Source organism: Sinocyclocheilus rhinocerous, unplaced genomic scaffold, assembly GCF_001515625.1.
Source record: "Sinocyclocheilus rhinocerous isolate Xijiao unplaced genomic scaffold, SAMN03320098_v1.1 scaffold1708, whole genome shotgun sequence".
Taxonomy (NCBI): domain Eukaryota; kingdom Metazoa; phylum Chordata; class Actinopteri; order Cypriniformes; family Cyprinidae; genus Sinocyclocheilus; species Sinocyclocheilus rhinocerous.
In genome coordinates, this window is record NW_015648635.1 from 171,006 (window position 1) to 184,768 (window position 13,763).

Consider the following 13,763-nt stretch of genomic DNA (forward strand, 5'->3'; position numbering starts at 1 on the left):
CCAAATAGGCTAAGATTTAGGTGCATTTATACGAATCTAAACGGTAAAGAATAAAGAAAGGTCCTCTTCTTTGGTTAAAAGAAAATCTGGTTCTCCCAAGTCTTCAGCCTCTGACTTTCAGCTTTTGAGTAACTCTATGGCTGCCTTCCATAAGACCTCCCTTTGGTTTGTGTTAATGGGGGCCGTTAAGGTCTTTCCAGAGTGTAGACAAGTGGAGCAAAGCTCCATTTGTGTTGCTTATGAGGCTTTGGGTGAGCTGGGAAGCGGACCACCTTTCTCTGGATCTGCTGGGCCGTTCTGCCATATCCTTCACCGGGGCGACGCTTCACGGGTTCGCCTTGACCTCCCCACCATTTCCAGCCATCAATCTGAGCCCAAGCTGCCTTCTGCCTTTGTAGATGTGCACATCTTTTTATTCTAAATCCGCTCTCATTACAGATCCTCTCAGCCGGTCAGTAAGAAGACCTCAGCTGAAAGTTGGGGAAGTAATTGAGCGGATCTTTCCCTCCGCTTCAGACTCGAAGCGAAGGCTTGCTGCCCGGCTCCTATTTGCCTAGATTCAGGATGTAGTGGCCATGGCTGGGCTGTCGGCCGGACTTCATCTGAGCGTTCACGTCTGGGCAGTGGGTTCGTCGTCTCATTATCAGCCGGTAGAACTGTCAGAAGGGGGAAAAACAAGGTTGTAATGTAATCTGGTCACTGGACTTTTTCCTCTTCTTAATGACGGCCTTTCTCGTTCTCTCTGCCCTTATGCTCTTCCTAGTCACGTCTGATAGACTCACGGTAAGGGGAACGGGCCAATTGCATAATATGATATTGATCTTCACCCGCGGGCAAGTGCCATTATCGCTGATAACTATGTAGACGAGACAAACAATCTGAAATTAAGAAAAAAAATAAAAGGAAAGAATGCATTAATACGCTGTGCAAACCTCTGAACATCTGTTAACTAGTTAGGCTTGGTTAATAAGCAAAATAATTAGGGTTTCATCTTGTTTGATTCCCTCAGCTTCTTCTTCTGTGTTCATATCTGGAGAGAAACGAGCGCTGCTACCCTCAGGCAGAGGAAGCAATGATATGAGCCCAAGAGAGCCATTCACAGGCAGGGAGAGAGGAGGCATCCAGAGGAGGCTCCTCAGCTCTCCACCTGGGCGTCTGGGAGGCTAAACGGCGCAGATATCGCTTATTAAACCATCTGCCTCATGCTAATTAGATTATCGCAGATAAAGAGAAGGAGTTTTCTTTGTACATTTTAATGAGATAATGTGTCAACCAATTGCACGGGGAAGATGGATGCAATTCGGGGAATCCGACTGCAGAATTTCAGATGAAGGTGTGCAGAGGAACAGATGCGGGTTTGAGGGTGATTAATCGCGTGTATCCAAAAAAAAAACAGCTAAGGGGAATGAAAATAAAAACAGAATGTACAGAACCTCCAGGATAAAACTCTTTATCTGAAAGCTGCAACGATGTCTTGGATCATCTTCATGGTTCAAAGACACCTGAATATGCAAATCACAAGCATTACTATGCGTTTCTTCATCTACGGACACTTGATTTTTGTTAAAACTCTGAAAGTACTTTTTAAACTCTGACAATCCATCATACAAATATTATTTTAAATATCATTTAAATATCATTAACTAAATTACAGATGCCCTAAAAACCATTTCAATATTTATTGTGTGAAAAATATCATTTTTAAGTAAATTACGACTGACAAGCACGTGTCATTTCCACCACAACAAACAATTTTACAATGAATACTTTTTCTCAAAAGATAAATAAGTGAGACAAAAACATCACCAAACACATGCATGAGATGAAATGAGACAAAGTAAATATGATTTTATTACTATTTTTACTGTGCGTCATTTCCAGTCAAGCTGTAATTTTGTCAAATTATACTAAAAAGTATGATTTAATATGTTTATGATATAAAAATGCTGTTAAATAAGCCTTAGAGTAAATAAACAGTTGACCATTTAAAATTCAAAAAAAATCAAAAAAGTCATTTCCATCACTGTAATTTGTGGTAGAAATTAATGGATGAATATGAATATGAATATGAATTTGAATAGAATACATGTAGTAGAAATGAAATTAGTTCATGACTTTGGGGGGAGGGGTGGAGTTAAAAAGTTCACTTAACATACAAACAAAAAAGACCCAAGTTGAAGAAACACCCTATTATTATTCATACTAAATATAATCATAAATCTGGCACCAAACAAGACCAGTATTGATTTAGTATTGTACGCCGGTAACAGGAGTGACATAAAACACCTGGTCTAACAAGCACCTGGTTTCCTTTTTTGTCAGACGTAGATAAATTTTAGCTTTGAAGGAGGGAAAACTGATAGCTCTGCTAACTAATGAAGCAAAGGCTATCGATTAGGCCCGTCACAAGAGGAAGGCATTAAAGTACACATTCAATAAGGGACTTCATATCCCGTCCAGCTAGTGTAAAGGTTAAGTGCTAAGGAATATTACCAGGATCAATACGCGACTGCAACTTCACATATAGTATGCCATGTCTTCTCACTTTCTCACAGGACAACTTGATGTATACAGAACAGAAAGTCCCATTTCCGTGAAAAAGCTAGGAAGCTCGCATCACGTGGCAAAAACCCCAGTTCATTGCTCATCGGTGGTTAGCGGCGTCCTGTAATAAAGCCTTCGCTGTCATCAACAACTCAGCAGTGTAAACTGGAGCTTATTAAAATTTAATAACCATCACTTTGTCTCTGTTCACAATAAATAACAAACTCAATTTCCTCTCTGTTACGGCAAGAGAGGCTCCTTAAGCAAGACAAATGAATGGTTTGCAGCACAGACTAACAACATTAACTGGCTAATTAAACAACAATAGAGGACGCCGGGGCTTCTTGCGATAATTATGCAATGTAGTTTAATGAAAAGGTTAACTGTGCATGAGAAATACGATGTCTTTGTCTCAGTGCCAGACCAGTTGCGGAGCAGAAAAACACATTTTCTGGATTATCCTCACTAAACAAGGCAAATGAAATGTGTTGCACGGCTTCTGCTTGGTGTTTTCCGCAGACGCCAGACATTGGTATCCCAGACAGCACAAACCTTAAATGAGGTGTAAGCATATCCTTCAATGGCTCCGTGATGATCTATTCTCGATTCTGCTCAGCGGGGCCATGGCCTTGTGGTTACCACATAGTACTGTAGCGCTCATGTGGGAGATGCAGGTTCGAGTCTAGCCCCAACTCCATCCCATCAATTCCTGTCAAATATATATGTTCACTATAAAGATGCATTAAATTGAACAAAACTGACAGTAAAGACATACAACGTTACAAAAGATTTCTATATAAACACTGTTCTGTTAAGAAGTACCACAGTTTCCACAAAAATATTAAGCAGCACAACACAGGTAATAATGTTTTTAACAATGATAATAATAATTTTAAAAAAGTTTCTTGCTCATCAAATCAGCATATTAGAATGATTTCTGACTGGCGTAATGGCTGCTGAAAATTCAGCTTTGCCATCACAGGAATAAACAAAAAAAAATATTAAAATAGAAAACTGTTATTTTAAACTGTATATTATATTATAATTTATTTATTTGTCTGTTTGTATAGTTAGGATATGACAAGTGTTAAATCATAACACATCTACAGTAATTTGACCAGAAAATGGATATGATTATATTATTATTATCCATCTGAAAATTTAGTGAAAGCAACCAATTTACCATTGCTTTTGTCAGAAAAAAAATGCAATAGTTGTTCACGGTGTCTATTTCCACAAAGATCTAAAAGATTCACCACAACGCAATTCAAGAACAGATCTAGGATCAACTGATAGGTGAAGTCTTCACACAGAAGCTGCCTCACTGTGCTCCATATACCTGTATGCCTTTAGAAGCTGGTGGCGACCGTATTATACAGTTGTGAGCTCCAGTGTGGCTTCCTGGGGCTGGTCAGGTGACTTACTGAGAGCTCTCCTCCACTGGCCTCCTCTCACTGAATTGCTCTGAAAGTGTAATTACAGCCCCTGCTGAGAGGTATGGATAGCCATTTCAGTCAGCCACATTTCCATAAGCTAAGCCTTTAAATATTCCATTAATTGATAATGTAAATGCCCTTGAGACGCAGACTTTAAGCTGGTAAATCACTACTGGGGCCTCCTTTCCATTGCAACACGACCGTCTGAGCGACAAAAGCTCTTCTAAAACCTTCCAAAGGATACCTAACAACCCTCCTGTTTTTACATCTACACAAAAAGCTGCTTACATCTATATCTCAGCAAATTTACTGTAAGTTACTAGTAAATTTACTAGTGTGAAAAGTTTAGGTGTGTTGGTGGCCCTAGAGGTGGGACTCACCTTGAATATTTATGGTTCCACTGTGAGCTAAACTCAAGTAGTCCCTTGGATGAATTTGTTTGCTACTCTTCAGATGATATTGTTGAATGTCATTCTAGTTTTGTGTACTGTCCTTCAGAATGGCTTCTTTTTTTTTTTGCCGGATTTGAGATATAGTGTCAAATGACAGGAAATTAGATATCATGAGTTTGATTAGAAGAACTCAAACCTGTATCACCCATATGAGAATCATCATAGCTCAACATGCCTGGAAAATGCACTAAGCTCCTCCTAATGTTCTGAGCCATCGATGTTCTACAAAGATGAGAGAAACCATAAAATTGATTAAAAAATTAATATATATGCACAGTATTATTTAAAACCTAACAAACCATGCTGCTTAGAAATGTGTGTGCATATTCCAACCACAGAGTGTTTATTAATTGAAATAAAAACCCTCTAGAGGAGTCCAAAACAACCAAGGGATCAATAATGTATGGCTGCGCATTGTGCACACGATGCAGCTGTTAATTATTCAGTAAATGGACTGACATACAAGTCCATTAGTGTTTTTTTAAAACGCAAAATTACTGTGCATAAGAGCAGCTAGCTTTCATTTTTTCATGGCTTACAAGCTTAAAGAATTTATGATAGAAAAATATTTATCTCGTTTTGAAAGCGTAGGATGCAAATCTCCAATGATGAACCATAATGGATGATGTCTTTTCAAAAAGAAATGCGCTGTGCGGAGCATTCCCACTGCAGGCATTTGAGAGGCTTTTGTCATGAATTTGTGATGAACTGTCGGTTGACAAATAGAAAAACATGAATATTGTAGGCATTCACACTGTTTTACTTACAAGTTGACACATTTAATATGCTCACTAAAAGCTAACAGGTTTAAATGACTTCCTCTTGCTGAGTGCAGAACTGTATTTTGCATGCAGGGGTGATTCTGAAAACAGTCTTGTTACGAGATGCATGTATGTTCTTGTATAACATAGCATCTGTGCATAACATTTACATAAAAAAAATGCAGAATATGACCTTGTTCAGCAGATGGTCACACACTAGCAGAAGCATGCAAACTCATGCATATACAGCGACAAAACTGCCACCATTAACAAAAATCATCATAGCTTCATTTTATAGCAAGAAATGATTAGTGCTATCAAGTAATGTAAAAAAAAAAAATTCAAATGAATTACATAATATGCTGATTTATTAACCAAATGAATCACAGTTATTGCCATCATATATATGTTTTTAATATAAATACATACTGTACGTGTATATATATATTTTTTCACACACACACACACACACACACATATATATAATTTAATTTAATTATATTATAATATATATTTATTATTTATAACATATAACATACTGTATATATATATATATATATATATATATATATATATAACAGACTGACGTGTATGTCAGTTTTGCCAGATACACATTTTGTGACTGAATATTTGCTACATATTTGCTAAAAGTAAAGCTTTTCAGGCATATTTCAGATTTGCCATCGAGGAAAAAACTCATATGTATTTTTAAGACGCTGCTGTAAAGTTGAAAGTACTTCAACTTACAATGTTTTTTTATTGCATTGCTATTTCTATAAAAATATGTTTTATATTATAAAATACCAATCTAAGTGTCTTACTATAGGGCCCAAAAGATATCCATCACACCCGTGTGTTACTAGTAAACGCCAATGCCTTTGATCACTGGTTAGCTGTGTATACATGAATGATTTATTTGTCATACACCCCTGGAGTTATGCTTAAAGTATTTTCGCACCCTTTCCACTGCCTCATCTATCCCACAAACATGTCACCTTGTTACGCAAACTGACAGGAGTCAAGAAGAAAAGCAGAGACGGTAAACAGCTACACGACTGCGGGACCGAGTATTGCTTTCAGAAGATCACAGAGCTGAAATTGCACCTGACATTTCAAAAGACAAAAAAGTTACGCGCGCACACGCTCCGCTGACAGAGTTTCTCCCCCGTTGCCCTCTCTGGGGTGTTTCTTTATTAATGAGCAGCACACATAAAACGCAACAGTATGACTGAGGGTGTCACTCATCAAAAAAACTCCATTCACAGCCGTCTCCTCGCATGGAGAGGAACCATTCTTTTTTATAAGGACCAGAGACAATCGCTGATTGCCCGGTCTTTCAGATGACCAGACCTTCAAGCCTCATTTTTCAGACACGGTATGAATATTGTATGCAAAGTGAAGCTAGTTTTTGGCAGCACAGGGAGGCTAGGATGGAGCCGCGGATATATAGAGGAAGGCTTTTCCTCAAAGACGGCTTTACTCTGTGGATATGTGTGTGCGTTTGTGTGTTTTTATGTGCAGGAAAAAGTGAAACCAAGAAAATGCTTGAGTGAGTGACACTTTTTTTATTTTTTACCCAAGCAAGAACTGTTATTTTATTCTTATAACGCAACACACCAACCTCTGGATGATGGGTTTTTTTTACCTTTAAGATGTGAAGCAATAATGCACAAATTTTTTTCCCTAGCAAGGAAACAAGACAAAAACATCCCCAAAATATGATCAACTCTGCGTTTAATTGTCTGCATAATCAAAGAAGCTGAGCACAACAGAAGTTTTGGTGTGCACAGCAGAGGCGGCCGCTGTAACTCATACCTGTGGGGCTAATAGGGTGGAGGGGGGAGAGTCTGGCAGGGACAGGTTTGATGTGGAGCGGTCACTGATGGAGAAGGTAGCTGAGCATGTCCAAAACACCAAACACAGACCTCTGCTCCTCCTCTGCTCCAAAAAAAAAACAGAATACAGGAACACAGTTGTTTGAATAATAAATACTTGTGGCACTCGAGTGGCAGGGTGCCTGCAGAGACGTGCGCCCAGAAAACGATGTTGATGTGTGGGGAAAGCCGGGCTCGACATATGTTGCCATGAATAAGGTATACGGGAGACATCAATGCAGCTTCCGGATTTCCAGGTGCAGGAGTTTCTCTCCGGCGTAAATTGACACATCCTGAGAGGGAATAAACTTTTGGAGGAAAAGTAGCGTCCTTCGAAAAAATTTGCCACAATTCATTTCCCCGAGTTGCTGACCAAGTCTGTGGAAGTTTCTCTACTGGTTTTCTTGGGAGATGGTATCTTATTACCTGAATAAAACCCCACTGAAGAAAAAAAAAAGTCTCTAGCTGGTCATTAGCTGGACTACTAGCTGATTTGGCCAAGGTGACCTGGTAGACCATCTTGGATATTAAATTCCTGGACTGACTGTTATCATGTTATGGCCAACAACTGAACAATAGATGATATTAAAATTCTATATACTATTTTCTCCAAATTATTAAATAAAAAAATAATGAAAAAAGGCTAAAACTAAAAACAACAGTTTCCTATTTTAGCTTTCTAATAAAATGTATATTGTTGGTTGTGACAAATTGTAAGTCGTTTTTGGATAAAAGCATCTGTTAAGTGCATGAATGTGAATGTAAACGTTTCAAATGCTACAAGTGAATTTAGAAATGAAATTCAAAATTTATAAAAGATGTGTTATTAATATATTAGTATTTTTAAAAATTAATAAGTATATTAAATGTCTGTTGTCTGTATAATTTATTTATTTTTTTTGATGATTGTGATATATGAAATGAGATGATACTCATATCATCTCAATGGGTTTATCCTAATAAATAAATTCGAATTCAAAATCGCCAATATAATCTGAAAACGTCATGATTTAGATAAACTGTGCATCCTTAAACTTAAAGCTAGAAGACCGCAAGCTTGCATTCAGGTCTGGCTCTGTTCCGGTATGAAATTCCATTCACATTGGAAATTGTCAATCTAGTTAGTGCTGATTAGTTAAGATGACAACAGAAAAGCTTACTTTATGAACACATGCTCCTGGTCTGTCCAATTCATCAGTGTACGAAGAAAATTATGTCTGGCTATGTCTGTCTGTCTTCCTTTCTTGCAGATGCCACTAAGGCTGCAAAAAATAAAGGGAAAAAATAAAGTTAAAGGGGTCATATGATGCGATTTCATTTTTTCCTTTCTCTTTGGAGTGTTACAAGCTCTTGGTGCATAAAGAAGATCTGTAAAGTTGCAAAGACTAAAGTCTCAAATCCAAAGAGATATTCTTTATAAAAGTTAAGAGTCAGCCACACCCCCCTAAAACGGCTCGTTCGATCAAATAGTTATTGTTTTTGGCTACTGTTGTATGAAATGCAGAATTTCTTGCCGATAGTTAATGCAGCAGAGCAAATACAATTTTTTTTATTAAAATAATCATTGTTGTGATGCTCTTGAGGGCGAACTTTACCTTCAGCTTCCACATCCCAGACAAAAAGTCTAAAAAGTTGCAGCCGGTGGCATTTCAAGATGAGACATTGTGAACTCACATACTGGTCTGGCTCCATTGCGGTGTGGAATGCTTTTCACATCGAATATTCTGTTTTACACTGAAATATGACACATTACGGAAGTAAAATGGGTTGCAAATGTCATTTCTGACTTTAACCATGTTCCAAGACACAGTTTGACCACCTAAACTTAGTATAACTTAGTTTTCCACCAGGGAGTCCACTTTACATAAATATAAAAAAGCTTTCAAAGTTTAAAAAGACTCTTTGCTCATGCTTTGAAAAATAAAAAAGATCACCGAGCAGGTGACTAATAAAAATCAAACCGTACGCATGCAGGTACTAGTGGCAGAATATTTCATCCACTTTGGGACAGCTGTGTCTTTTGATGGCCCTGGGAATAGAGCCATTTTAGTAGTTGATGTGTCCATCCGTCGCCGATATCTAATACGCGGTTACGCAGCGCACCGAACATGACAGAAAATCATTAGCCACCATTGGCTGCTAACTGTCACATGAATGATTGAAGAAGCAGTGAAGCATTCAGTTTTGTGTGGCAGTTAAACGTCCGCCTGAAAGAGCGAGAGCCCGGCGAGACCCATGATGAAGCATCTTGGGGGAAGGCCACCGTCACCCTCCTACAGAACGTGAGCGGGAGGGGAAAGAGCACCTGTGTTACAACCAGCTAAGAACTGACACCGGGGTCAGGCAAGCCATATGGTGTCTGTTCTATACCAAAGAACTCTAAATGCCAACTGATAGTCACTTTGCTACGAGATGTGGCTTTGCGCAGCTAGCCGGACACAAAGAGGATGTCAACACTTCGAGGGCACAAAGGGGAACGGTACCTTCTCAAAATCTCAGTAATCCTGGTCCCAAGGTGGTTTGAAGGGAGAGGATTTGCCTAGCAGACCAGTGGACGGGTGCGATGCCTGCAGACTGGAGGAAAGAGTCGTTCTGACATCTCTCCCACATGTGTGAGCCTCTATACTGTAATGAAAGGCCGTTTCCTGTCTTTTCCCCATACTGGGCCGTGTAAAGATTCTCCACAGAGTTCCCCTGAGCCCTATCAGCTCCTCCTGAGAGAGAACGAGAGAGAAAGACACACACACACACACACACACACATACGGAGACTCCTCAAGGGATTGACCAGTCTGTCTGTGTTCACTGACTACAGACAGTGTTATTCCGGCTCCCTCTCGTCTCAGCAGTCCGTGTTCATTAAGGTCGTTACTGTAAAATGTTTTTCCTTGGTTTCAAAGTGGGAAACGCATGAATTAAAAAGGTAGAAAATCGTCAAATTACAAATTGAGTCAGCACCTCAATTATTTGCTTCATTTGATAATAACGTGTGGTTAATTATTCAAAGAGGTTAATTAAAACGAGGTTGATGAAACTGGAATAATGCGAGGGCTGCTAATATTTCCCGTTTGTCCAACTTGTGTGTCTGAGCTAAATATTTTTGACAATTAAATCCTAATTAATATAAACATCAAGAAATATTAAATCAACACTCATATGTTCATTCAATCATGTGTCCTAGCGCTTAATGGGTTTACCATAAAATGTACAGGAATATTATATTACTCTCATTTATTTTATTATACATGTCTACATCAAAATCATGAACAGCTTGAGACCTTGTTCTTTTGTTAAAAATTGTATATTTTAAATACAATAACGACTATGCTCACAAACTATCATCTAGTAAAGAAATAAGCAAAAACATTAAAGTGATCTTACCACAGTTAAATAGTGTAGTTATGCACCATGAAGCACAGAGCCTAAAACCCTCTTAACCTGGTAAAATTACTGTAATACATGGCAATATGACAAAAGACCCCAAGTTTAATAATTACATTTCATTATTATTATTTTCCATTTTTAGAAAATTTTGTGAATTAGCATAACTGTAGTTCATTTTTATTGGTTTATAGCTAACTGCATTGAATTGAATTAATTGAACTGAAAGGCGGTCAATGATGCGGGTATATCAAAACATGTATATATTAAAAAATGGCTTGTACAATAATTTAAAACTAAAATTATGCATAATATAAATGTGTCATTTTATCATCCATGCAAGCACTACTGAAAAGAAAGCAAATGTTGTGTTTTGTATTGGTGTCAGTGTGAATACCGGGTTAAGTTGGTGAGCGACAAATAGGGAGGTAAAAGCACTTGCTCAGTCCCACTGGAGAGTCTTGACGTGAGCCCTACAGGGCATTATTATGGGACCCGGAGCGATGTTTCAGCTCCCAGTCTAACCTCCCCGCCAGTCAGCTTGTTTTATTTACTCTGAGCACTGTGTCCGTCTCACTGATGTGTCTGCAAGGGCTGGGGAAATAAAGCTGTTCGTCTTTTTATGGCTGCCGGTACTGTTTACGGCTGATGTGTCCTAACTGCCAGCCGATGCTATTTATCTGCCTCCAGACATCCGGCTCACTCGCTACGATTCCCTCGTGCAATATTTCACCTCGAAGTCCATTCCTCAACTGAAGTGTCTATACACGTGTGTTTGGGGTTTGCTGGGTGAATATCTGATGATCTCAGTTGGTTAACAGCTTAAAAAGGGTTCAAATGGTTAGTAAAAAGGTTCCAAATCGTTCTATCAGTGCTTGTATTAATGTTAAAGGGATAGTTTACCCAGAAAAAAAATTCTTTCAGCATTTACTCACCCTCAAGTTGTTTCAAACCTATATGAATTTCTTTCAGCTGTTGAAGACAAAAGATGATATTTTGAAGAATGCTGGTAGCCAAACAGTTGACGGTAGCCATTGACTTCCACAGTGCAGAAAAAAATACTATGGAAGTCAATGGCTACCGTCAGCTCTTTGGCTACCAACACTCTTCAAAATAAAATATTTGCGTTTAGCAGAAGAAAGAAATTCCTACAGGTTTGGAACAAGTGGAGGGTGAGTAAACAATGACAGAATTTAAATTTTTGTGTGAACGAGCACTTCAAGTATGAAACTTTGACAGCTTATTTGTGCTACCAAGATTATCAATATCTCAACATATTGAGATACTCAATACTAGAACTATCCTCAATAACAATACTATAAAATAGTTATATTTTATTAATAATTACTCGTCAAAGATAAACATCTAAAATAATACATTTAAAAATAACTTTTTCTTACTAAAATTTATAATTTTTTATAAATATAAATATAAGATTTCTCACTATATGAAAATAAACTTGTTTCTACCAAAAGCATCATGAAAGAGTCTTCTGTTTTTCCATTTCCCCTCCCAGTAGGAACTGACCGGGCTTTTCGACTAAAATATTTTCATCATGGGCTGGCAGCACCCTTTCATGCTCACTCCTGCAGAGTTCATATAGACATGCTTGGTTTAAACCACCTTATTAAATAAAATAAAAAGGGGATTGCAGGAGGAGGGTGTGTGTGCGGGGGAGAGAAAGAGAAAACGAGAAAGAAAAAAGAAAAAAAGATGCCGGGGCCTGTAGTAAATCCTGACACTTCCACGCACACTTGAATTTGGTTTCAAACACTTGTCTTTCCGTACCATAATAGATGTCAGCTCCTCTGATGTCGCACTAGCAGGAGGCTGAATAAGGTCTCACTGTTGTGCGTTTTGAAGCTATCAGTTGACACGACTCTGTGTTGTGCCACATCAAAAAGGGGAGACACCGCATCACCTGCCGAGCTCTGAGCGAATATCTTCAAATCAGTTGTCCAAGACATTTCCCCCTATTAGTGCTCCACTCCCACACAGGCTTAAAGACGCAGACGGGCCCCTTTTGGATGTGCTAAGCGGGCCTCTGTGTTACAGCTGATAGATCATAAAGCCTAGCTGCTTTTATTATGCCGCGTGGTGACATGTCCGTCAAAGCTCTGCGTGAAAAGGCAAGAAAAGAGGCTGGGGATGTAACGCAGGGATGGAGACGCAAGCTGGTACACAACTAATAAACAAAAGCGCACTTGTGTTCACCCAGCCGCTGCTGAGAGTGTTTGAAAATGCCATGTTTACAGCAGAGCTGCTAAAAGGGCAGCGAAGAACAAGAACACGGTAGAACACATTATCATTACAGCTAATAAGCAGGCAGCTGGTCAGAAATTCAATATAATTTTTTTAATTCCCATTTTTGTGGGAATCCGAATCAGATTAAGGGGTCTCAGATAGACAATACATACATAATATAAGAAAGTAGAATTCCAGTCACTATACAGCACAACCTATTGTAACCTAACACTTAATTACGATCTTTAACATTTATTTATATACGGTCAATTTGCAGTTTCAATGTTTGGAAAGACAATATGTCAGGTAAAACATGCATGCTTCTGAAAGGTTGTAGCTCTGGTACTCACATGGGTGACGCAGGTTCGAGCCAGTCCTGTGATGTTTTCTCATCTATTTTCCCTAATCTATTTTATGTCTCCTCCTCATGGTATCTCTCTAAATTTGTATCTCAAAAAGACCTCAAAAGCCCTAAAAAAAGATAAATTAATCAAATGTAATTAAACGTAAAAATGAATAAAAACAACATAAAAATATTTTAAATACAATTAACAAAACTGCAAGGAAACAAAATTAAGACCTGCAAATAAAATAAATCAGTTTCAGGTGAAGTTTTTGATTTCAGGAAAGCCTGAAATACATGAATACATAAAAAGAACTACAAAAATAAATATATACATGAATAATAATAATAATAATAATAATATAAAAACCCTTGAGTATGTGATTGACTGCGATGGAAAATAGTGTTTGGTGTATATGAAATACACTATGGTACACATACACCATAAGTATTTATAGAGATGCAAGACTCAAGGGTGTCTGTTTGCCTGTGTGTGTGTGTGTGTGTGTGTGTGTGTGTGTGTGTGTTCATAGGACTGAGCGTGTTGTGTGTGCTCATGTCTGTTAATTGAGTAAGAGCTTTCATTTTTAAATTCTAATTAAGGAAAGTTGTAAATCTGTCTCTTGAGTGTGAGCGTGTGTCCTTATCAGCCGCTAATATGCTTCCAGCATCTGAGAACTCTTGGTGTGTGTGTGTGTGTGTGTGTGTGTGTGTGTGGGGAGGTCTCAG

General features: G+C 38.3%; 1 protein-coding gene across 1 annotated transcript in view; it reads right to left on the minus strand.

Annotated features, from left to right (window-relative positions):
• Positions 1-323: 323 nt before the first annotated feature.
• The window catches only part of mdfic (MyoD family inhibitor domain containing), a 66,716-nt gene continuing 53,276 nt past the window's right edge, over positions 324-13,763 (minus strand). The window contains exon 5 of the mRNA XM_016514828.1: positions 324-656. Coding sequence (XP_016370314.1) covers positions 445-656 — 212 coding nt within the window. The 3' untranslated portion in view covers positions 324-444. The remainder of the gene's footprint in view (positions 657-13,763) is intronic.